Genomic DNA, 22572 nt, shown 5'->3' on the forward strand with positions numbered 1-22572 from the left:
AGTTGCAAGTCAGTTCACCTCTAGGACAGCCAGCAGCATCAGGAGCCTCAGTGTTCCTCAGACAGGATGGGCCTCCTACTACTGCTCACTTCCTTGCTCCTGTCGAGCTGTAAGACTTCTGACCTTTTACCTTCTTCTGCAGGAACTCTGTGGATTTCTTCATTTTGGGAGATGAGTAGATTTGTCTCTAACCTGGTGCTTTCTTATCTTGTTCCAAGACTTCCATCCAGGGATCGTGGTGGATGCACAGCGATGTAAGTAGAATGTTTTCTGCAGTGTACATATCAGTAATACATTCATCTCTATAATGAACTTAGATTTACGTAGTGACAGTTGATTGAATATCTTCCACGGGACTGTCATTGGATGCAGGAGAGCCAGTGTTTACGGAGCATCATTATTTTACTTTTCATATGAGCAAAGCTCTTAGGCTTTGAGTTTGGAGGAATTGAAAAATCTCAACAAACTCAAAGCCCAAGAACTTTGCACTGTCACTGTCTGTCGGCCACTAAAAGACAGAGATATATGGTCAGTAAATTGAAACAGTCCTGTTTGTTATCAGAACTTTCTCACCACTGGTGTCTGATACAGTGGAAAAGTTGTGGCAGGAAGTGTCACACGCCTCCCTGTTGGTGATGGAAGGCATGAGTCAGTCCGGATCAGCTGTAATGAAAAGTTTGAGTTGGAGCCAACTTATCAGGTGCAGGCTGGAGCCTCAAATCATATTTTAAGTGGCTGTATAGATGTGTTTGTTGTGTTTTTTTCCTGCATTGGTGTTTTAATATTTGTGGTTGCTTTCTCAGATGACTGATTTGCTCTATAATCTCTTTGATTGTTAAAAAAAAAAAAGTTGTTTTTTTTAGTTTCATCCACTGTTTTTCTCATGATTCTGGTCTTGGCCATGTTACAGTTAATGCTAATGCCTAAGTGCACATGTAGTATTTTACTGTTGCACTTGCTCTACTTTTAATACAGTTGGTTGAGTAAAATGGTTCCAGTCTAGAATCACATATTAAATCTAGGGGACTTTGGAATGATTAATGGGGTATAGGGAAAATAGTTCTTCACACAATTGTGTAAATTTTTTGATTGTTTCTCTAACCTTTGTTTATTTAATGAGATATGGGCTCATATTACCTCTTTGGGCCTTTAACTGTTGTAACCATCTAAGTAAAGTAGTATAGATGGGAAATGCCTCTTTGGTGGATACACACAGTTTGCGAACAACTGTTTTAATCTGTAATAATAGATTGCATTTCATAAATAAGTTTTTTTAATGTAAAACCTTTATTTGAATAGTAATCATAGCTATCAGAAATTTTGTGGAGTAAAAATAAAAAGTAGCATAAAATGTAAATACTCAAGTAAAAAAAGTAAATCAAAATTGTACTTAACTCAACATGTACCCACCATGACCCACACATTGTATCGAGAGCCTGTAGCAAATCTCTGCCCTGCACGCCTGATTTCTCTCATCACCAGCCTGCCAGGTCCCGCTGAATGATGCTGTGTGTGGGCCAGATTCAGCAGGCTCTGAAATCCTGATAGGTCCCCTGTGTGGCCCGTTTGTCTAACAAAGTGCTTTCCCTGCCTTTCTCCAGGTTTGTTTACTTCCTCACAACAATCCACTCTGAGTCACAACAGCAGCCTGTTGTCTCTAGTACTCGACCATATGGGTGATGTGGTGGGGAGGCTTGACGTACGTGTGCAGATGCTTTCTGTCCTCTGGTAACACTGCGGAAAACTAAACTGTTGGCACTTTGAAAAGTCATTTAAATGTGCCTTACTCTCTGGATGCACGTGACACTGAGGACCAGACTTCTTGCAGAAAAGCAAAGGTTATCCTAAAAGACAAATGTTGGTCCTTTAGTCTTGGACAGTCACTTTTATTCATGAACAAATATCTCCTGTGAATCATTCATTAGATTTCACCTCTTAGTGCTTGTGAGCCTCATTTTGGGGTCAGTTCAGGTGATTATCAAAGTGCTGTATTCATTCCAGAGACAATGAGGCTGAGAATTAAAAAAACATCCTGAAAGAAAGCCATGATTAATAACCATGATTAGACTGAAAACGTTTATTCAGGAGAAGAAAATGAGTGACTCATGAGGATTAAAGAACAATACAAGCATTGTTTCTTGTATGAGTGTCACGTGCAGAGAGGATGCTGACAACAGTATGATGACACTCCATTGCAATGCATTAGCTTCCTGAGTGCTAAGCTTACATTCAATTTTATGGCAACCGTTATAGAAATTTCAGTGGTGGTCGTTTCAAATATGCTTCAGAAATTCTGCAGAAGTTCAGTCCTTGTGAATATTAACGTCTGGACTCTTGATTTCTTCAGAATTATAGTAATCACCTTATACATGTATGTATAAGGCAGATGTTTCAAATGTCTGACTTCACAGGGGATCAAGATGAACATAGAAATAGACTCCATAGAGATGTCAAGAAAAGGACTCCAGATCCACAGTGCAAGTTTCAGCAAATACAAAATAAACAGTGGAAAAACTTGCTAAAGTTGAAAGTGGCTGACACTAGGCAGAGAGCAAATTCTTTGACCTGGTCTTGTATCTAAGTCTAATCCTTTTTTTTTAATTCACTCCCTAGCATTCACAATAAGAAACACCACCCTGTCCATTGAGCCCAGTCCTGATGTGACTCGGGGCACCAACGTGACTTTGAGATGTAAGGCCATTGTCAGCAGCTCGGGGGAAGAGGCGCTGAGTCGTGAGTACACTATATACAAGGGCAGCAACAAGGTCTACACCAAGAACACCAGCACATCGGAGGATCTGCTGTACCTGCTGCCGGATGCCAGAGTCTCCAGCACTGGGAAATATAAGTGCAAGATCAACATCATGGGCAAGGAGATGACCAGCGAGCCTAAAAAACTCACAGTAGAAGGTTGGTTTGTTTTTTATGGACACAGTATTAGCTGTCATGATTTGAGATGTTCAGGTGACTTTGAATGAGGATGAGGTTAATAGGCTACAATTGGGAGTAATTTTTATTTCAAAAGATACTAGAACAGTCTTTAAAATGCGTAAAAAAATTTTGATAGGATCTGGGGGTTTTTAGCCAAATTACTGTAATTAATAGCCTACATTCATGATTCTAAATCTCACATCTGCATGATCCAGAAATTTTATGTGACTGGAATGACGTTGGGTGCAACAGCAAGCTGGAGAACTTCTTCAACATGATGTTAATTGTTTCAGTGCCATCTTCTGCCAACTTAGTTTTTTTTCCAGCTCTATCAGAATAAATCTGAGCACATCTTAAATATTGGGTTTCCAGGCCTGTCAAAACCAGTTCTCCGACTTAACAAGGGTGTGGTCGATGAAGAGGAGGAGGTAATCGCCATGTGTACAGCGCCCGGCGAGACAGGCTCCATTTTCTTCTTCTTCTACAAGGACTCCAAACTAATCCTGGAGGAACAGGGCAGCTCCAACCAGTTTGAAGCCAAGTTTCCCTTCAGCAAAGTTGGCATCCACAAAATTCATTGTACCTATGCTGTGCTCATAATGTCAGCCTCCTTCAAGTCTGAAGAAAGCAACCTTGTCCATGTTTCAGTCAAAGGCAAGTAGTGTTTTAAAATAATAATACTACTACTATTTCTACTTTTAAAAGAATTGGACCAATCTCAGGGCTTTCCCTTCACTGATTTTGTCTCCTTAGAGCTTTTCAACGCACCAGTTTTAGAGATTTTCCCTCAGTCCAATATCTATGAAGGAGACCATCTCAACATCTTGTGCACCACCAGAAACCGTCTGGAAAGCTCTGAAGAAGTCCACCTCTATCTGAGCCATGGGACCAAGCTTCTTAGCAGGGGCGAAACCAAAGTCAACCACAGCATGGTCGCACTGGCAGAGGACCCTGGAGAATTTGAGTGCAGTGAAGAGATTAAAAAAGTAATCAAAGCCACCACAAAGACAATTTCAGTGACTGGTGAGTGAACAGAGGAAAGATGGCCTGCGTGTTCACTTCTATGTTTATGGTTTTCATCTTAAAAATGTAGACAATTTTAGGCGTTAACTCCATTCTTATACTGAGACCACATCTATGGAGCAAAATATAGTAAAAGTCAAAAACATAACTCCTATAAATAGCCTAAGATTGTTGGTTCAATAATGAAAATTAAGTGTAAAAAGAAATCAGTAGCTTAAAACAAAAAAAAAACTTTTGCTTTTCTTTTTTTAATATAATTCACATATTTATCTTTCAGTGGCTCATTTTATACAAAGCAAGCCAATGTTTTTAAGCATTGGCTTGCCAGTTAAGTGCTTTAGCCACTGCTTCAAGAGTTTGTACAGTGGTGCTGCAGCAGGGTACAGTAGAGAGTATGAGCTGATTAACATAACATGCACTGGCTGTTGTAAAAGGTTGGTACCCAGTGTTTAGATGGCAATGTTTTTAATTACTTTAACTCTTGATTGCTCCAAACACACATACATTCCATTTGAGTTATTTCATTAACAAATATTATTTATTCAATTTGAATTTATTATTATGACAATCTTCAATCAGCATTTACATTATTAAGTGATATTGGTGCAGATGATGACTTGTCGTCTTTATGTTTTGTTTTGTTTTTTTAAATCTATCCACAGAGCTATTCTCAGCACCTACTCTCACCATCTCTCCTGCTGAAGTCTTTCAAAGGGAAAATATGAAACTAACATGCAAAAGTGGAAGCTATGCCTCTGAAAGACTTAGTAGGGAAGAGCTGACTTACACTCTTGAGCCGCCCGACAGCCTACTGAGCCCCATCAGCCCTGGAGTATTTACTGGCAGGGCTCTGCTGAATGATTTCAACTATACCTGTGTAGCTCGAGCCAAGGGCATCGTGAAACACAGTGACACCCTGACTGTACGCCCTAAAGGTGAGCCCTGTTTCAGACGTAAATTTTAATACACAGATTAAGAGCGGACTTAATAGGTGCCTCATTACAAAACTATGTCATACATTTTACATATTGGCCTCATGTTCGAATACACCTGTGTCGTTTTCACATAAAAGTCACAATGGCACTCTTTCTTGGTCAGATTAACATAAAGGCTTCAACATTTTGGGAAATATGCCATGTTGCTAAAAGATTGATGAGAAGATTGATGCCATTCTCATGTGTGCCGGCTAAATATTAAACTACAGCCAGGGCGTGGCTAGATTAGCTTAGCATAAAGTCTCGTAACAGCTGGCTTGGTACTCTCCAAAGGTTTAAAAAAAACTAAGCGAGTTACAAGAACCACTAAGATTCATTCATAATTATATCTCATTTTTTATTCCACACAAAATGACAAATCACAGTTTTAAAGAGGATTAGGCTAATGCTAATGCTAAAATAAGCTTGCCTGCTCCACATTCAGCATGCAGGTAGCAGAGCAGGATTGATCTTTTAAGCAGAGAAATATTTTTCCCAGAATAAGAAATATACACAAGAAGGATCAAATCTATGTCTTGTTCACCTAATAGTGAGCAATGTTAAGGGTTAGCATTAAATTTTCATCTCTTATGCACAAAAAGAATAAAATCACTAATAAAATCAATAAACCATGAAACATGCAAAAGAGATGGGCATAAGTTGCTGAGGTTTCTGAGGCTCTTCTCATGTCAGATCAGTCTATAAAACAGAAAAAACCCTCTTGCAACCACATCAGTGTTAAGACCACCTCTTTTTTCAGTTTTTATTAATCCCATGGATGTATGACGAAATATCCAGCAAGATTAAAAATAACATGTGACTAAATGGTAATTAAATCCCAAATTAAAGCAGCTACGATGAAAGCTTATGTTGCTCCGCACAAACTGGATGTGTAAATAGGCAACTGTTGGCAAGGGATTTACTATAACAAAATCATTTTTTTTGTATACTTTTAAGTTTTTTGAGTTCATACATTTTTAAAAATTTATAATTTTATTTTTACTTGTGTAGTTTTATCTCAAGTATTGTACTTTGTTGTACTTGCACAAAGTCAAATTTCTACAGAGTAAACATGTGAGACTGAGCACGAATGAGTATGAGCACTGCAGCAGAGAAGAAGCTGCTGACAGAGCTCTAGGCCTAGCAGTTTATGAACAATACAGAAAATGCACAGCAATGCAAGAAAATTAAGGATGGGGACACTGGTGATTATGACCCAAATCAAACACACACACTATGTGTGTGCATGACAGATAGGTGCATGCTGGGTCTGGATAAATGTTAAATGCTCACAGTGGATCCTTGAGCTGTGACTTCTACTTTAACTTCAGAGCTTCTTCTGGCAGACTGGACTGGTTATATTTTATTATCATTTATTATTATCATTATTATTATCCATAAACAGAGAAACTGGTTATATATTTTTATTATTATTATTATTTATACTTACAAACAGAGAGGCTGAGTGGATTTACTATATTTTGTATTGAGAATTACCAAGCAGAGAAGTTGAACCTAGGGCAGAGGGTGGAGACTACATGAAGTGCACTGCTCACAGACTGACAGTCAGACCAGTGAGTACAACAACAAACTCAATGTTGTAACTTACTGTACTCAGTTGTTAGGAAGTGGCAGCCAGTTTGATTTATGTAGCTTAAAGATCCCATACTATATAAAGGTAGATGATGCCTGTTTTGACTATAAAGCAGGTCTAGGTTCTACTTAATACTTAATACTGTGAAAGTATCAAAGCCTCAGTCGACAGAGAAATGCACACAGCCTGTATTCAGAGACTGAGCCTTAAAACCAGCCGTCAGGACTTCTGTAACTTTATGATATCACAACAAAACAGTCACTTATCTCAGCTATGCCCCAAGCCCCGCCCACCTGGACCCACCATCCAACCTTGCAGGATTTGGTTTCTGAGTGTTTACCTGAAATCTGCTGTATTTGTATATGATCACTCAAAAAACAGACCTGTTGTTGCTAGAGCTCGGAAGAGAAGCCTGAGAGAGGAGATGTAAAATTACACTGAGATGGCTTTTGGTGCTTAAAACTACAAATATCTTCTTATGGAAATCAAAACACCAGATAAGTGTAAAATATGGGAACTTTAATACAGCTTGACAGTGCTGATCATGGACCCCCATTCTTTTTATTTATTGTTGGTCATTTTTGTTTAATTATCAGAGTTTTGTCCTTTTTTCCGGTTAATTCCAGTAAGAATGTAGAGAAGTGCTTGTATAATTGTGATACTCAGTTGTATGCACAGGCTGCAAAGTGTCTGTCTATAGAGATGGAATATTGTTGGTTTGAAGATAAGGTCTTGGCTTGACGTAATTTCATATTTATATTCTAACCATTTAATTTAATAGTTCTATTATATGACATTATTATCACCATATAACCTTTTTTTTTTTAAACCTTCCCCTTTTTAAAATTGTAAAGCGGTAAACAGAAAACAATATTTTTCCTTTACATCACTATACTTTTCAACTCACCACTGTTCTCCAAGTATTGTGCAAGCATTGTGTCTCTTTTCTTTTCTATCTGTAATGGTATCTGAATAAAGTAGTGCATGGGCATACTTTAAAATATACTGTAAAATATACCTCAACAAAAGCATGAGTTTAGCAAGGTTATATCCTCCATGTCTGAACAGAGCTTTTGTTTTTGAGTGATATGATTTGTCCACAGGGGCTCAATGTGTTTTCTCTTTCTGTTTCTTCTCTTTAGTTTCTGTGTCCATTCCAAAGATCTCAGTGTATGGCAAAGCGATCCTAGGACAACCCATCCAGATCCACTGTCACTCAGAAACTGGCAGCTTGCCGATCAACTACACCTTGATTAAGGGTTCCAAAAAGCTGAACACAACCACTGTCAAGATGCCCACTCAGAAAGCTGTCTTCACAGTCACCATCGTCAAGCCAGAGGAGTTAAAGAACTTCTTGTGTGAGGCTGGGAATAATCACGAGAAAGGCAAGCTCAGTGGAACACTCAACGCTGTGGCTATAGGTAAATATTCAGACAAATATGTTTATCTGATTTACATGGTTCAATAAATCCTCATCAATCAATAGATTACCACATGTAAAAAGTCTTGATGAGCCATGGCAGAGCCATATCAGCTTTATAAAAGGGTGTAAGCCACTACAGACAACTAAAAAAGAAAATCTCATCTCAAGGTCTGGTTGTTAGTTGTTATAGAGCTGTTAAAGATCAAATTTACTTTTTTCTGATCACCTGAACAAACCTCTCACCCATTTTGGCTTAAAAGTTGAATTCATTAAAAGCCAAGTTCATTCCTGACCTTTATACACAATATTTTATTGTATAATTTAATTCATCCAAAACACTTTCCCGAAATGTCAAACTATTCCACAGAAATCATAAATGTGGTGAGGGTGTCTGATTAGGTTATCTTTTAAGGACACAATAAAAACAGTGTGGAGTGATCTCATCTCTTTCCTCCATATTTTCCTCTTAGAGCCTTTGAGCAAAGTGACTCTGACCATCATCCCCAACCCATCAAAAGTCTCTGAGGGAGAGGATCTCTACCTGATTTGTGGTACTAAAGGCACCCCACCAGTCACCTTTAAGTTGTACCGCGTTGGCACCAAAGCACCGCTGTTCACCAACACCTCTCAACAGAATAACACACACTTCCGGGTCCCCTATTTGTCCAAAGAGCACAGTGGCAAATACTACTGCGAAGCTGTCAACCTCGCCAACAGCCTCGTCGTCAGCGAGAAGATCACCATAGAGGGTAAGAGTGATGAGTATTTATGCTCAGTAGAAACCCCACCTGCTCCAGACCTGTTGTTCTGTGATTGATCCTGACCTCAAGTATGCAAAAGACTTTTCCCTGTGCAGCCAGTACATCAGCTGCCCAGATCTTAGCTACATTTAGCTAACAACAAGCACAAGCTGTGTTTATCAGTGTGAGCTCAAAACTTTTCTCCTTTTTCTTTGGCTGCGGTCAAAAAGTTCAAATAATCTCCTTTCTTAACCATTTCTCCTTGACCTCGATGGAAAACATCATGAGGTCAAGGAAGGATGTGAAGGAGAATTGAGAAGGACTTAGGCAGTGCAGCGACTACCTAACTGCATTACCCTAAGCTTTTTCTTTTCTTTTTTTTTTAACCAACTTTATTTATAACACATGCACGATAAATACTCCTTTCGTAACCACAAACACAAAACAAAAAGGAAATTGAAATGTTGAAATAAGATAACATGAAAGAAATATTCCAGTAGAGGAAGTTGAGCCGTTATAATAATAATTCAATAAAAATAAGCGAGTAGGAACCAGACTGAATTATATTCAGACATAAGTAGGCTATAAAGAGTTTTGACTTTTTTATACATTTGTGAAGTAGAGAAAATGTATTTTTAGTGCAGTGAAACGACATTTATGTATAGATTGTTATGATGATGATAAAGATGATATGCTTGTTCTTCATGATGACTCCTAAGTGGATTTGAAAGCAAAGAAATCTATATCTATGGATTTCCATAAGTTTTGGATCGTGTCATTTATGTGTGTCTGCCGTTGTAAAACTACAATTGTATATCATTTTAAATATTGGTGCTTCAAGGAATTGTGGGACGGCATTTTCTCATTCCTTCATAAAGGAAAGTCCAGTGTTTCCTTTGCAAAAGGAGATAGATACTTCCGGGTCACTTCACTCAGTGAGGAACCTTCCTAAGCAAAAAAGACTTTTTGACCGCAGCCTTTGTGTCTTTTCATAAATCAGAGCCCTAGAGCCTTGGGATAGAAGCTGAAATATTTTCAACTCATATGGACACATCCGTCTGCCATCTTCTATTAAGTTTATATGCACTGTGCTGCTTCTAGATTTTGCTTTACGTTCAGTCTGAACATAGTTGGCACTGCACTGTTTGTCCTTAAAAGTCAAGGGACTTGCAAAATAGATAGATAGATAGATAGATAGATAGATAGATAGATAGATAGATAGATAGATAGATAGATAGATAGATAGATAGATAGATTGATTGATTGATTGATTGATTGATTGAATGATTGATTGATACTTTATTTATCCTCTAGGGGAAATTCATGAATTTTATATTTTAATAATTTAAAATATAAATTAAAACTAGAATTACTGGCTCATGGTTGTATGCCTCTACCACTCAGACTATTTTCAGGTTACATCCCTATCCAGAGTCATCAGCCACCAGACCAAAAACCACCAAAATCTAATCAGTTCATCCTTGAGTCCAAGTGAACATTTATACCAAATCTGAAGAAGTTCCTTCAAGGCCTTACAGAGATATTGTGTTCACAAGGCCACAACCGTGTTTTGTGAAGTTACACAACAATAAGCCTCCAGGTCTGGCTGTCAGCGGTGTGGAGGAATAATAAGATAAACAAGAGTCTACAGCCACACTAACGGCTCTGTGAGGCTCCTTTAAGCTAAATGCTAACTTGAGCGTCCTAACATGCGCACAACAAAAATGCTAACCTGCTTAACAGGCATAATGTTTAGCATGTTCACCATCGTAGTTTAGTGTGTTAGCATGTAAGATTTGCTAATCAGCATTAAACACAAGGTACATCTGAGGCTGATGAGAATGTCATTATTATTAAATGAATCAAAGGGTTGGACAAATAAAAAACTGGGTGACTGGATGATGGCACTGGATTAAAAGTTAAGGGTTCATACTGCTCTAGCAAGGTTAAAAATTCAGGTTTCTAACAAATATGCAGCAAAAAAGAAAGTTGTTGCTTGTATGCTATTTTGACCTCTTTTTTCTATATTTTCAGTCTTTTTTAAGGTCTACTTCTCTGCCTCTCTGTCTTGAACAACCTCTGTCATCATGTCCCATTTTATTCTTTCCTTGTTTCCCGTTGTGTTTCTGTTGTGTCACTGACTTTCCCTCTCTTCTTTGTCTCTGTGTTTCTGCCTCTACAGTACACCTGGCGTTGTGGAAGAAAGCAGTGATCGGGGGGGTTTGTCTGCTAGTGGTGTCGGTGCTGGCGGTGGTGTGTGTGCTGTACTTCAAATCCAAGAGAGGTAGAGAGACCTATAGTCCTCCAGCAACTCAGGCCTCTTATGTCTAAATATGTATGAAAACCTTCTTCTGCCTACATCTTCCTGCTCCTCTCATCTCTCCTCTCTAATTGTAGGTAAAAGAGAAGGAGCCGCTGAATTGTCAGTGTGAGTTGGCTCGATTACTTGCTTCCTCTGAATGTGACAGAAGTACTGCAGAAGTTAGTGACAGCGTAGATCTACTTTTATTAGCTGGCTTGGATGTCTGGTGGGCTATGATAGCATTATATCTCTGTTATTTATGGCCTTTAAAGAACCATCCTGATCATTTTTGCATGTTTGCACTGTAAAAAGCACAGAGATTTCATATTACTACAACCTTTTTTTAAAAGTTTTTAAACTGAATTCTCACCTTCCAGGCAGTAACTACTTGAATATTAGCATGATATTAAGATCAGCTTTTGTAAACTTGAAACTTGCTTGAGATAGGAGAAAACTCATAGTTTGTGGTTTGTTAATGACATTGACAATTTGAGAACCAGCTGTTGAAACATGTCATTCAAAAACTAGTTGCCTGGCAACCTCACAGTGATGAAAAGACTCCAGGATGTTACTGCTCGCGGCCAAAAATAGTCACCTCCGTAATCTGTAAACAGGCATTTTATACTTAAGCCTGTGTACAGATTAAACAAATGATACATAACATGTCACAACAGGTGGTGGTAGGTTAATTTTGTTACCTTTGGACAGACCCAGGCTAGCTGGTCACCCCTGTTTCCAATCTAGGCTAAGCTAAAATAACCCTCTCCTGACACCTAGCTTCATTTTTGTGAGAGTAATATTGATCTTCTCATGTAACATTCAGCTAGAGAGCAAATAAGCGTATTTCCCAAAATGTCAAACTATTCCTTAAGATTAGAAAGTAACGCAGTAGTAATTTGTGTCATTCGCGGTAATCTCCCACAAGATAAATTGTCCTTGTGTCTGGGCAAACCAGGGTGAGACAGACAACTCCCATTCATCTTAAAACAAATTGCATTGGTTGCCATTTCCCTGAAGGGGAAGCACATCCGACAAACGGGGACACCAGTGTAGAAATTGCAGGAAAAGAGTGACGGACAATATCTTTCGTTTGCTGCATGAATGTGTGCATCTTTTTATTAACATATCAAAAGACATAAAAACATGGAATTGCCCCCAAACTACAAAAAAAGTAGAGACTCCTTCACCCGGAACAGCCTTCTTTCTTAAAGTGACCGTGTCACCCTATTGACAGACCTAACACCAGGGAGAACACAGAATAACCTTGTGCAGAGAACATACAGCACAACAAACTACCAATTATGGTAAATTATGTACATAGAGTCCGCTACAACAGAACACTTTAATCCCAAGAGGGGATTCAGTAGATAGAGGCTAAAAGTAAGACCATTATCTCTTATCACGCTACAGTGCTAGCACCCAGTAATATACTGCATATTAGTAGAGCTAAGTTAATTGTTGTAGTTATTGTTATATGCTATACAGTAGTGTGTAGGACTGTATTTTGGTGTTAAAGTAGAGTTACTGTAACTGTACATTAAATATACAGTATGTACACACAAAGGTAGAAGTCTGTTGTACAGTACAAAAAAAGCATTTTTAGCAGAATAAAAGTAAAAAACAAAAGGAAAGGAAACCAAAAAAAGCATAAAAATTCTCAAACTTTAAAGGTACCATGTTGAGTTTTTAACCACTTGTGGCACTATGGAGCAGTGTATTGAATCACTTTTTTGTTTGTATGTTGTGCACTTGGGGTACGTTCCCACCATGCTATTTAATTAATCTATGAGTGGCAGTATCACGCCAAGAAAAGTAGCAGTTGGTTGCATTATGGCATTTAGTAGCGTTTTAGTTGACTCCACTGCTGTCCCAGCTGACCTTGTTTTCACCATTTCTCAGAAAGCCATCGATGGCTCTTGTAACAGTGCCATGACACAGAGGTTTTTTTAAAACAGCAACAGGTAGCTTGGTTTTACTTTTCTCTAGTGTACCACTGTCCTCGTCATTATCTTAACAGCCATTAGTCATTTCCCATGCCTCAACAGTCATTGCATGTTTCCTATTGTATCCACAGTATACGTTCTCTATCCCATCATCTATGTTCTAATATGCATGAAGAGGTCATGTGGTGGTGACCGGGCTCTCTTTGTTTATGTAACTGTCCACGATGCTGTAGATATCCTCTTCAAGTTTACATGCATGCACAGTGTGTGTATGTGTGACCATACTGTCTTTGTCTCTGACCTTTTTGCATGTACATTGTGTTTGTGTCTATGTATTGCAGCGGTAGGAACAGTAGGATGGATTTTTTTAGAATACAGTTGCTGTAGAAAGTAAGCTCTCCAAGGTACAAGATGCTTTAGTATCATAGTACATGGCATTGATTGTCAATTGTTGCAAACCGCTTAGAGCGCCCATTATCATCTTCTTCCAGGCGCAGCGCCACTCTATGATGGCATGGAGGGGAGAGTGACCAATGGGACACGAGATAGCGTGGCGTCGCTTCCCACTGACATCAGCAAAAGGAGCAGCTACAGTACCCCAGCCACAGTTTAGAGATGCCCTGCAGTGGGAGGGACTTGAATTCAATAATTAAAAAAAAAAACTTTCAAGAGCAAAGAAAAAGAAGTTCTAAGAAAAGACATTGAGAGCAAAAATGTAAAGAAACAGTGTACAGCCCAGTGTTGAAGGATTTGGTGATGAGTTTTCTCAGTGAAAAGGAGGGGCACTTTTATGATGAGATATAAACCAGGACCCGCTGCTCCCTCTCCCCTCCTCCTGCAATCTAGATGGCCTTTGATTTTACAATTAACATTATTGTCTTTGTCACCTGTGTCTGTGATTGCATGCCATTTTTTGTTGCAACTGCTCTATTTGTCTAATGTGCATGTATAAAGAAGCTTGGTGACAGATTAATTTGTATACATTTTATCACTATCACAGGAAATGTGTGTATATATTTTTGGTTGATCCCTTGACTGACTGGAAGAGACACTTGTAGAATAAAGATGTTGGTTTTATTTAGAAGTGTGTCACTACCATTCATTTTGCTACAGCTTTTGCATGCTATTCTAAATTCATATGTAGTAAAAACTATTCTAATGCAAAAACATGCTAAGTCCAAGAACGTGTTGGATATTATCATGCATTAAATGTTCTATTTTGTTTTGAATGGTGCAACCAACCCTCACTGCAGGTTCAAGACAAGAATACCAACATATTATGAAGTTGATTCATTTCCTTAAAAAGGAATGCACAACAGAGACTTGCTTGAAAAGCTGAAACAATGGAGTCTGCAAGAAACTTCCTCTGTTGGCACAGAGCAGGCTGAGGGGGTCAGTGATAAAACTGGTGGTGTTGGGGAGGGTGGAGCTTATTTTGTTTCAGGCCAAACAAGTTTGAATGCATGCAGCAGGTGGAGGAAATTAATCATATGAGCGTTAGTTGAGATGTGTGTAAGATTACATTACCAACTGGGAAGTTGTTTTTGCCAGAACTTATTGTGTAGCCGTTGCTGAATTAACAACCTATTGTGCACAAGGCAGTGGAAGATTTCTGTGTGTACCAGATGAAGACTTGAAAATGTGTTCCTTTGTTACTGGTTTTGTAACAAAGCCTGGAAGCCTAGAGATATCACACAAAAAGTGTCTCTCATCTTTCCTTTGCTTTTACAACAGAATATAGTCTTGATATCTGACCTTTGTTCATGTAAAAATAGTTCAAGATTTTGGAAAAAAAGCTTACTCACTCTCTTGCTGAGAGTTAGATGCGAATATTGATACCACTCTCGAGTTAGCTTAGTTTAGCTTAGCATAAAGACCAGAAGGGGAAAACTGTTAGCCTAACTCTGTCCAAAAGTAGCAAGTCTGTCATTTTTACAGTTCAGTTTCTGTCTTAATTTAACAAACAAGTTATAACATGGTATTTGGCACAATTTAGAGGTGCTGGTTGGTAGATTTTTTTTAATTCTGGACAGAGCAAGGCTAGCTTTCCCCTGTACCAGTCTGTATGCTAGGCTAAGCTAACCGGTGGCTAGTTGTATAGCTTCATATTTAGCAGACAGATTTAAGACTGGTATTGTTCCTCTCATCTAATACTCAGCAAGGATGCAAATAAGTATATTTGCCAAAAAGTGAAACAATTTCTCAATAATAACAATAATTCTTTTTTCAAAAAGAATTATCCAAACATGTAAATGTAAGGTGATATTAATACCTGTGGCTCTATAATTGTCATTAGTTTATTGTTAATTACTTAAATTAAAGGAGCTATTTGTTATGTTGTTATGTTATTGCTACATAGCCAACATTAGTGTTAACAGCTGTTTACCAGTCGTGCCAAGTGCTTTAGCTATGATTGCATTTATAAGCATGAGGTTATAATGCAGACTCTAGCATACTCCCTCAGGACAGACTGGACTCTATGGGGACTTAGTGTGGTTAGACAATCCGGCCGGACCAGGGCTAGCTGGTTATTATGCTAATTTCCGTAGAAGAAAAGAAGTGATAGAAGTAAAACAAGAGTTAACATTGAAGTTGCTTTCCACCGGTGGAGACAACTCTTGGCAAGTAAAGGAATGAAGCTTGATGCTGAACTGGCAACGTTTCTTCTAGACTGGTGAGTAAACAGCTGTTAATGCTAATGCTAGCTGTGTAACAATAGCCAAACTTAAAAATAGCTCCTTTGAGGTATATATGTCTTTATTCTGATCTGTATCGGTGCAGATTTTTTAGACCTTAATTCAAGTCTTGGTTTGGTCTTATGACCTGATGTCTGTCTTTCTGTGTCTTACAGTGAGGGGGGTCCGAGCTGCAGTCAGTGTGTGGAGTGAGCGACCACCTGAAGCAGGTGAGCAGTGCTTGTAATACAGTTTCTCTGAAAATGTCTTACAGTCCCTTGTGTGGTAAGTGTATTTGACATGGCTAAAATTTATAAATTGGTACCTGCGAGATGATTTTGGTTTTAATGCATCTTCTCTGCTTTGCTACAAAAATAATTTTAAAAAAAGTTGTTGTATAAATGTTAAAATACCACTGGGTCTATTCTCATAAAAATATGACGCTATTTCTTTTTGTGTGAACTTATCACATGAAGTCATGGTGACTTGATCATTTGTCATTGTGATCAACAGGAATTCATGATACATCCTGCAGTAATTGCATGCATTTATTAAATCATCCTGAGTAATATAGCACTAAAAACAATTTAATTAAAGAACATCTTTAGGCTTCTCTCAGAAGTAACATAGTCCAGCTTAAAGTGTAAGAAGTTCCCAAAGTGGTAAAGTACCTTAAAGCATAGCTAAAATTAAAACCTTTTAAAAGTTTTGGATAAAGAAAGTACAGAAAAGAAAACAGTATTTTCACAAAACAATCCCATTTAAGGTTCAACAAGCTCTTATCAGCACTTTAAAATGTCCTGCTCAACAGTGAATAGTTTATTCACTTGTCATGGAGATTGCTCTGTTGGCATATAAGCTCAGCAACTGTATTTATATCATCCATGGCACTTTTAGGACTTCTCATCCATGTTGTTTTAAAAGTTAAGTGTAAAGGTTCATTCTTGATCATGAAAATTGGAGTCTGACAAAACAATCTGTAGCACATGTGGTTGAAAGCTCCAGAAAAGGCAAGCAAGTGGACCCTGAGATGGGATTGTTTTTGTCTGACCTATATTTCCAAAGAACTTAATATGAAGTCATGCAGCGGGTTTAGTGTGTTTCACAAGGAATTTTGATCATGTACTCGATGCAGCCAATGACGAGGTGAGCAGTGTGGTGTCCAGCGAGCCAGATGTGGAGTACACGGAGGTGGTGCATCCCCAGCCAGCAGATGCTGTCAGAGGTGAACAATTTACATGCAGACACACAAACAAAATGTGTTGACTATCTTTTTTCTGCCTATTCAGTTTCACACGCTCCAAACCCAATGATGACTTTTTTTCCCTCTATTTTTCCACCATTCTGCTTATTCTCCCCCTCTATTTCAAACCACCACACTAAAACCATTTATCTCTGCGTTGTCCACATTCCTATATAGTTGATAAGACAGTCCAGCACTTCCTGGGAGGGGCCTAATTACCCATAATTAATACATCTCCGCGTTGTTGTAACTGTAGGGATAACTGCTGGGATTTCCAAATCCACTGTAGATCTTATAAACAGGAAGGGTTGAACTAACTGCCAGGCTGGTACTGGACCCCTCTTCTTTATCGTCGTGTGCTCAAGGTCCCAACCGGCCAGCGATCATAGTTACAGAATGTGACACAAACCGCCTATTTTTAGGTTTTTCTTCATGACACATCAAAAACAGACAGTATCTACTAAATTTTGTCTTTTGATGTTCAAGCAGGCTAATGTGTTGCTTTTTACGTTAACAGTCCCACTGAGAAAAGGCACAGACACAGTGTACAGCGAGCTCAAAAACCCTCCACATGGTGAGTTTAATATTAAAGCTGCACCGGTGAATATTTTTATATTAACAATGGATTGAAAGACTACATGTACACTACATTTCAAAAGAGATTGTTCGTAATGACAAGGCAAGGCGAGTTCATTTATATACAGTATATTCAGAGTTCATTTATATATATTCAGACACAAGGCAATTGTGCAGTTGTGCAAAAGTGCTTTACAGAGGCATTGAAACACATTAATAATACAACATAGAGATGACATTAAAATAGAATTTAAAAACAATTTTAAAAAATGTCATAAAGTAATATAAATACGTTATATCAAGACTGCAGAAAATCAGGTAAGAAACCTAGGATACCATTTTAAAAAAGTGCTACAATGATAAAAGATAAATGCAAACATGGTTTAAAGATTAAAAAGATGTTACTATGTAATATATTGGTAAGCTGCAGCAAATAGTGATCTTTTAAGCCCTGGTTTACATGATTCAACAGTTTCGACAGATCTCAGGGAAAACAAAAAAAAACGCCTGAAGTAAATTATCACCCAACTTTGCTCTTCCCTTTAGCTCTGCAAACATCTTAGCATCTTTCAGTTCATTGTTTCTAGCCACATCAGGCAGCTGTTTACCACTGATAACCTTACTGTACACTACCTGTCCACATAATGGAGCATTTAGCAGCTGGTCAGGTATTTTCCATAATAGTTGGGTACAACCAAAACAAACTTAAAAGGAGAGTGAAAATTCGATTTTTTTAGGTGGTCAGCAACAATGTCGCTCTGTGTCTGTTGCATGAGTAGGGAACTGTTTGCCAACATGTCAACTCCATAAGATGATAATATATCACTGCTGTGTTTTCAGCTCGCTGCACTGCCCCCAAGTTGCAAAAAGTTTAGTTAATGCAGCTTTAAATACTTTCACTGCAAACTGATGGTATAGAGACACTTCTTGATCTTATCAAATATCATTGCCAAGATGAGTTGGAAATGTAACATGTATTACTAATGGAAAGACAGTTTACCCAGGCCAGCTACAGAACAGTGACCATATCCTGTTACTGCAGCAAAGAACTTCCTGTTATTAGAACAGCAGCCAGACGCTGGACATGTCTAACAAGCAGTACATCAGAGTCCTAAAGTTTCCTGTTCAACAGTGAGAAAAGAATCCTGGGTTCAAGAGTGAGAGGGAATATTGACGATAAATGACAGGGACTGAACTTATTGTCTGAAGCCATGTAGTCTATGGCTGAAACACAGGCCTCTGCAGAGGGGGAATAGATGAGCCAGCAAGGTCAGCCATGTTGTCATAACTGTCAAATGACTAATGAATAACTCTTAGGTCAGCCAGTGAGTCATCATAGTACACACCCAACCAACACACATGTAATTTGTGATGCTTTTTCCTTCAGGTGCTGCTGGTCATCATGACTATGTGAGTAATTAACTGCATAATCACATTCATGTTCTTCCTGCTCTTTACTATTATTATCATTATACTTCTGTGCCGTTTTGGCTTGGCTGTAACTTGAAAACTGTTTACACTACATACATCATTCATACACTCTATATATACAGTATATGTAAAATATGTATGCATGATTATATACAGTTTTCTGCATTTTCATCATAAGTTGGCATATTTAATTTGATCCCCCAACAAGGTTTTGATTTGCATCCTCTCATACAGTTTAATGCGACCAAAACAATTCATATCAAAATGTGCTTAATTTTTTTGTAGATGTTGCTGTGACTTTTTCTCATGACTAACTTTTTGAATAATTAAATGACATCTATTGTATTTTATTTGTCAAACTCAATTCAAATTTCAAAATGCTCAGTATTACATACTAATCAACTTTACAGCTTGTTATAATGACATATATATGTACAGTAAATGTACAGTGCATCATTATGAGTTATATATTGTATTTAGGTCTATGGAGGCCCATTCGGTTGTGACTGTATAAAGTTCAAACCTTCAGTTCCGTATAATGACATGTACAGGTTATACAGTATAATGTATTAGAGTGCATGAAGGCTCATTCAGTCCCACTGTATTTATAACTCAGCACCTGTATACACTACAAACACCATTGAAGTCACAAAAAAAATTTAATTTAGTGCACACTGAGAAACTGTGAATCTCATTATCTCTCAAAGCTCATTATAATGGCATGTACTGTTTATTAGTATACTGTGATGCATTAAAGCCTAATGTTGAAGTGTTTTAAAGCATCTGTTCACTACCATTACAACTACAACTTGGCCAGTACACTTAGATTAGTGTGTTTTCTTATTCCTATAGTCATGAAAAATGCTACCAATATATATCAATGCATCAATTCTACAGGAATTGCTTCTCTAGTTAAATCTTTACGCTTTACATAGTAACAACTTTCATTTGTAATTTGACCTCTGTATCATATTTAAAGGGAAGAGTACATAATTTAAGAAGCCTTTTAACCAGACTGAATTTTTGTGTTGATTGAAGTTGATATCAAACAGTCATAAACTTTTACTTCCTATAATAATAGGACAATAACAATCAAAATTTTATAATTTTATACAATAATGTCATGTATGTTTTTTGTATTCTGAATTACTAAAACTGTCCTCATGTCCCTGCACTGGCTGTCTCCTGGTCACACTCAGCTTCTGCGTTCCAATAATACAGAGCAAAAGGGAAACTGCCGTCAAAGTTTCCGGACAAGAACAAAGGCATTTGGGCCAGGGCTTCCTTCCCTATCACCCAGTCAGATCAGCGCTGTGGCCCAGTCAAATTACCTCCAAGCCCATCTCAGTCAGCATACTGTCCCCCAGCAGGCCTTAATCACCACCCCTCCCAACTGCACTGTTTGTCCCTACATGGTGTTCCAGGCAGCTAAAGAGAGGAGTTTGAAAAAAAAAAAGAAAGCTAAGGATGTGACATCATGATCTAAACATGGCTGATTCTTTCACCAGCCTTGATGACAGATTATGGAGGAGGGTTTGACAGTAGCCTTATTATGGTTTGTCTGCTCCTAAAGAAACGGATGTTCAGACAATTTGCAATTTGTGTTATAGGAAAACAGCATTCTCCACAAGTGTGTCATTAGGTATTGCACCACTATATACGCTGTTGCTCATAAAGTTGGAATAAAATATTTTTTACCTCTTTTGATGAAATGATTGTGACAATGTGATTTATTCTTGACAGATAAAGTGTATATCGTCTCAAAACTTTAGTAGTCAATCTCTTCCAAAGTGATTACTGATGCATTTAAATAGGAATAAACAGAGGATTGTGTCTGAAAACAAAGTTATTCCAACTTTATGGGCAACAGTGTATATAGTAATGTGTATTATAACTTAGTAGATGGATGAGACCACAACTTAAAATCAGATTTCAACTCATGCAGGGGCAATTGTGTTGCTTACATATTACCAATAATACACATGAATTCCCCCTAGGGGATAAATAAAGTATCTATCTATCTATCTATCTATCTATCTATCTATCTATCTATCTATCTATCTATCTATCTATCTATCTATCTATCACCAGTCACAAATAAGGCTCTTGTTACATTTTAAGCCTTATTCTTATCTTATTTATTCACTTGTTTATGTTTAAATATCGTCCTAGTACTTAGTAACAGCACTGGTGTGTGCTTTAGTGTTAACTGCTTTGTGTTGTGTGCCAGTCTTGAAGAATCATAAATGAATCAGCTGTGACAGAGTTTAATGGGTCTGCTTTCTGTGTCAGCAGGGTTCAGTAGAATACGCTGAGCTCAACGGTGAACGACCTGAGGTCAGTCACCACCTTCTAGAGGGCAACAACTATCAGGACCTGCCGGTGCCAGTGGATTAGTGATTAGCTCCCCACTACCTCCCCACTGCCATCTTCTATCCACGCTTTGTCATCTCTTCCAATTCCTTGTATATCAGTTCTCAATCATTCAAATAACTGACTGCTAAGTTTGCTGTAAATATTCTTATCCTAATAAAGGCACCTCACATATCCTCACTGTGTTGTTTGCTGGTGTTTTTCTAATTCCAACAGATAACTGGTCAAACCCAAACGATACGATGGTGGGTCATCTCATAAGCAGAAATAACTCAGCTATCACTGACATCTGGAACACCTGCTTTTAATGTCAGCTCTTCACAGTAACACAAGTGCTTCTTTCTCAACTCAAGTTCAAGTGACTTTATTTTCCATTTGTGTTGGTACAAATTGCAAACAGACTGAAACTGTTACACAATTCTCACAGAGAACATGTGGGCCACACATTGAGTAATAACTGAAGAAGTAAAGCTAAATTCATATCAAGTAAAAATACATAAATATAAATTATACCAATGCCTGTGGAGTGTGCAGGTTCACTCAAGTGAGTGAGTGAACTAGTTTTCACAAGTTTCACCACTAGTCCCATTGTGGTCATTCTATTGCACCACACTGCATGGTCTGAATTACACTGCACCACAGGCCTGATTCTATTTCCTGAGGTTATATATACCACAGTACTATGAAATATTACAAAAAGTACATATTTATGCACACCCATGCACTAATGTAATATATGTACGTACATGTATTGAATTTCAATAAATGAAATATATGTACATATGTATATACAGCGTATGTACGTTAGAATTACATATGCAACCTGTTATAAATTGGAACATATTCATATATATATCACATATTTGTTTTATATTATTACATTATATATATATATATATATATATATATATATATATATATATATATATATATATATATATATATACTGCATATATATGTCTAGATGATACAAACTTGTGTTTATGTATGTATACTTATACTGTAGTCATTTTATGTAAATGTATAACCACCCCAAAGACGGTCGATATATGTTGATATTATATATGTAAATATAGAAGATAGACGTGTATGTTTAAAATTAATAAGAAATTAATAAGAAAATCATATAAATCTATAGAATTTTAATAAGTACCGTAAATCTCGGACTATTGAGCGCACCTGAATATAAGCCGCACCAGTTAAATTTTACAAGAAAATAAATTTTGTACATATATAGGCCGCACTTGACTATAAGCCGCAGGTTTTCATGTTGTAACATGAGATATTTACGTACGCAGAAATACATTACACAGAAGATTTTTTTTAAAGATTTAATTCAAGACG

At 37.7% G+C, this 22572-nt stretch overlaps 1 protein-coding gene across 7 annotated transcripts; it reads left to right on the forward strand.

The window, feature by feature from the left end:
* LOC111217926 (platelet endothelial cell adhesion molecule-like) lies at window positions 1–21561 on the forward strand. 7 transcript variants are annotated; one of them, XM_022739963.1, is made up of 14 exons: window positions 1–109; window positions 219–254; window positions 2614–2910; window positions 3304–3585; window positions 3685–3954; window positions 4617–4889; window positions 7665–7943; window positions 8416–8694; window positions 10868–10969; window positions 15782–15835; window positions 16741–16830; window positions 17366–17422; window positions 18812–18834; window positions 21151–21561. In XM_022739963.1, exons 1-14 carry the CDS (start codon window positions 67–69, stop codon window positions 21250–21252), a joined length of 2187 nt encoding a protein of 728 aa, XP_022595684.1. In that variant the 5' UTR covers window positions 1–66; the 3' UTR covers window positions 21253–21561. The 7 variants fall into 7 exon arrangements, with proteins under 7 accessions (XP_022595684.1, XP_022595685.1, XP_022595687.1 ...); XM_022739964.1 differs by lacking the exon at window positions 17366–17422; XM_022739966.1 differs by lacking the exons at window positions 17366–17422; window positions 18812–18834; window positions 21151–21561 and adding an exon at window positions 11083–11113 and having other exon boundaries at window positions 16741–16823.
* Window positions 21562–22572: the final 1011 nt, after the last annotated feature.

This window comes from Seriola dumerili, unplaced genomic scaffold, assembly GCF_002260705.1.
Source record: "Seriola dumerili isolate Sdu_G_001 unplaced genomic scaffold, Sdu_1.0 BDQW01000050.1, whole genome shotgun sequence".
In the NCBI taxonomy this organism is placed as follows: Eukaryota; Metazoa; Chordata; class Actinopteri; order Carangiformes; family Carangidae; genus Seriola; species Seriola dumerili.

Bases quoted from the DNA above. Each gene is read 5' to 3' on its own strand.
- LOC111217926 (XM_022739963.1), top strand. From the start codon at position 67: ATGGGCCTCCTACTACTGCTCACTTCCTTGCTCCTGTCGAGCT. The intron at 7,944-8,415 runs GTAAATATTCAG...TTTTCCTCTTAG, and splicing joins ACTCAACGCTGTGGCTATAG to AGCCTTTGAGCAAAGTGACT. The intron at 18,835-21,150 runs GTGAGTAATTAA...CTGTGTCAGCAG, and splicing joins CTGCTGGTCATCATGACTAT to GGTTCAGTAGAATACGCTGA.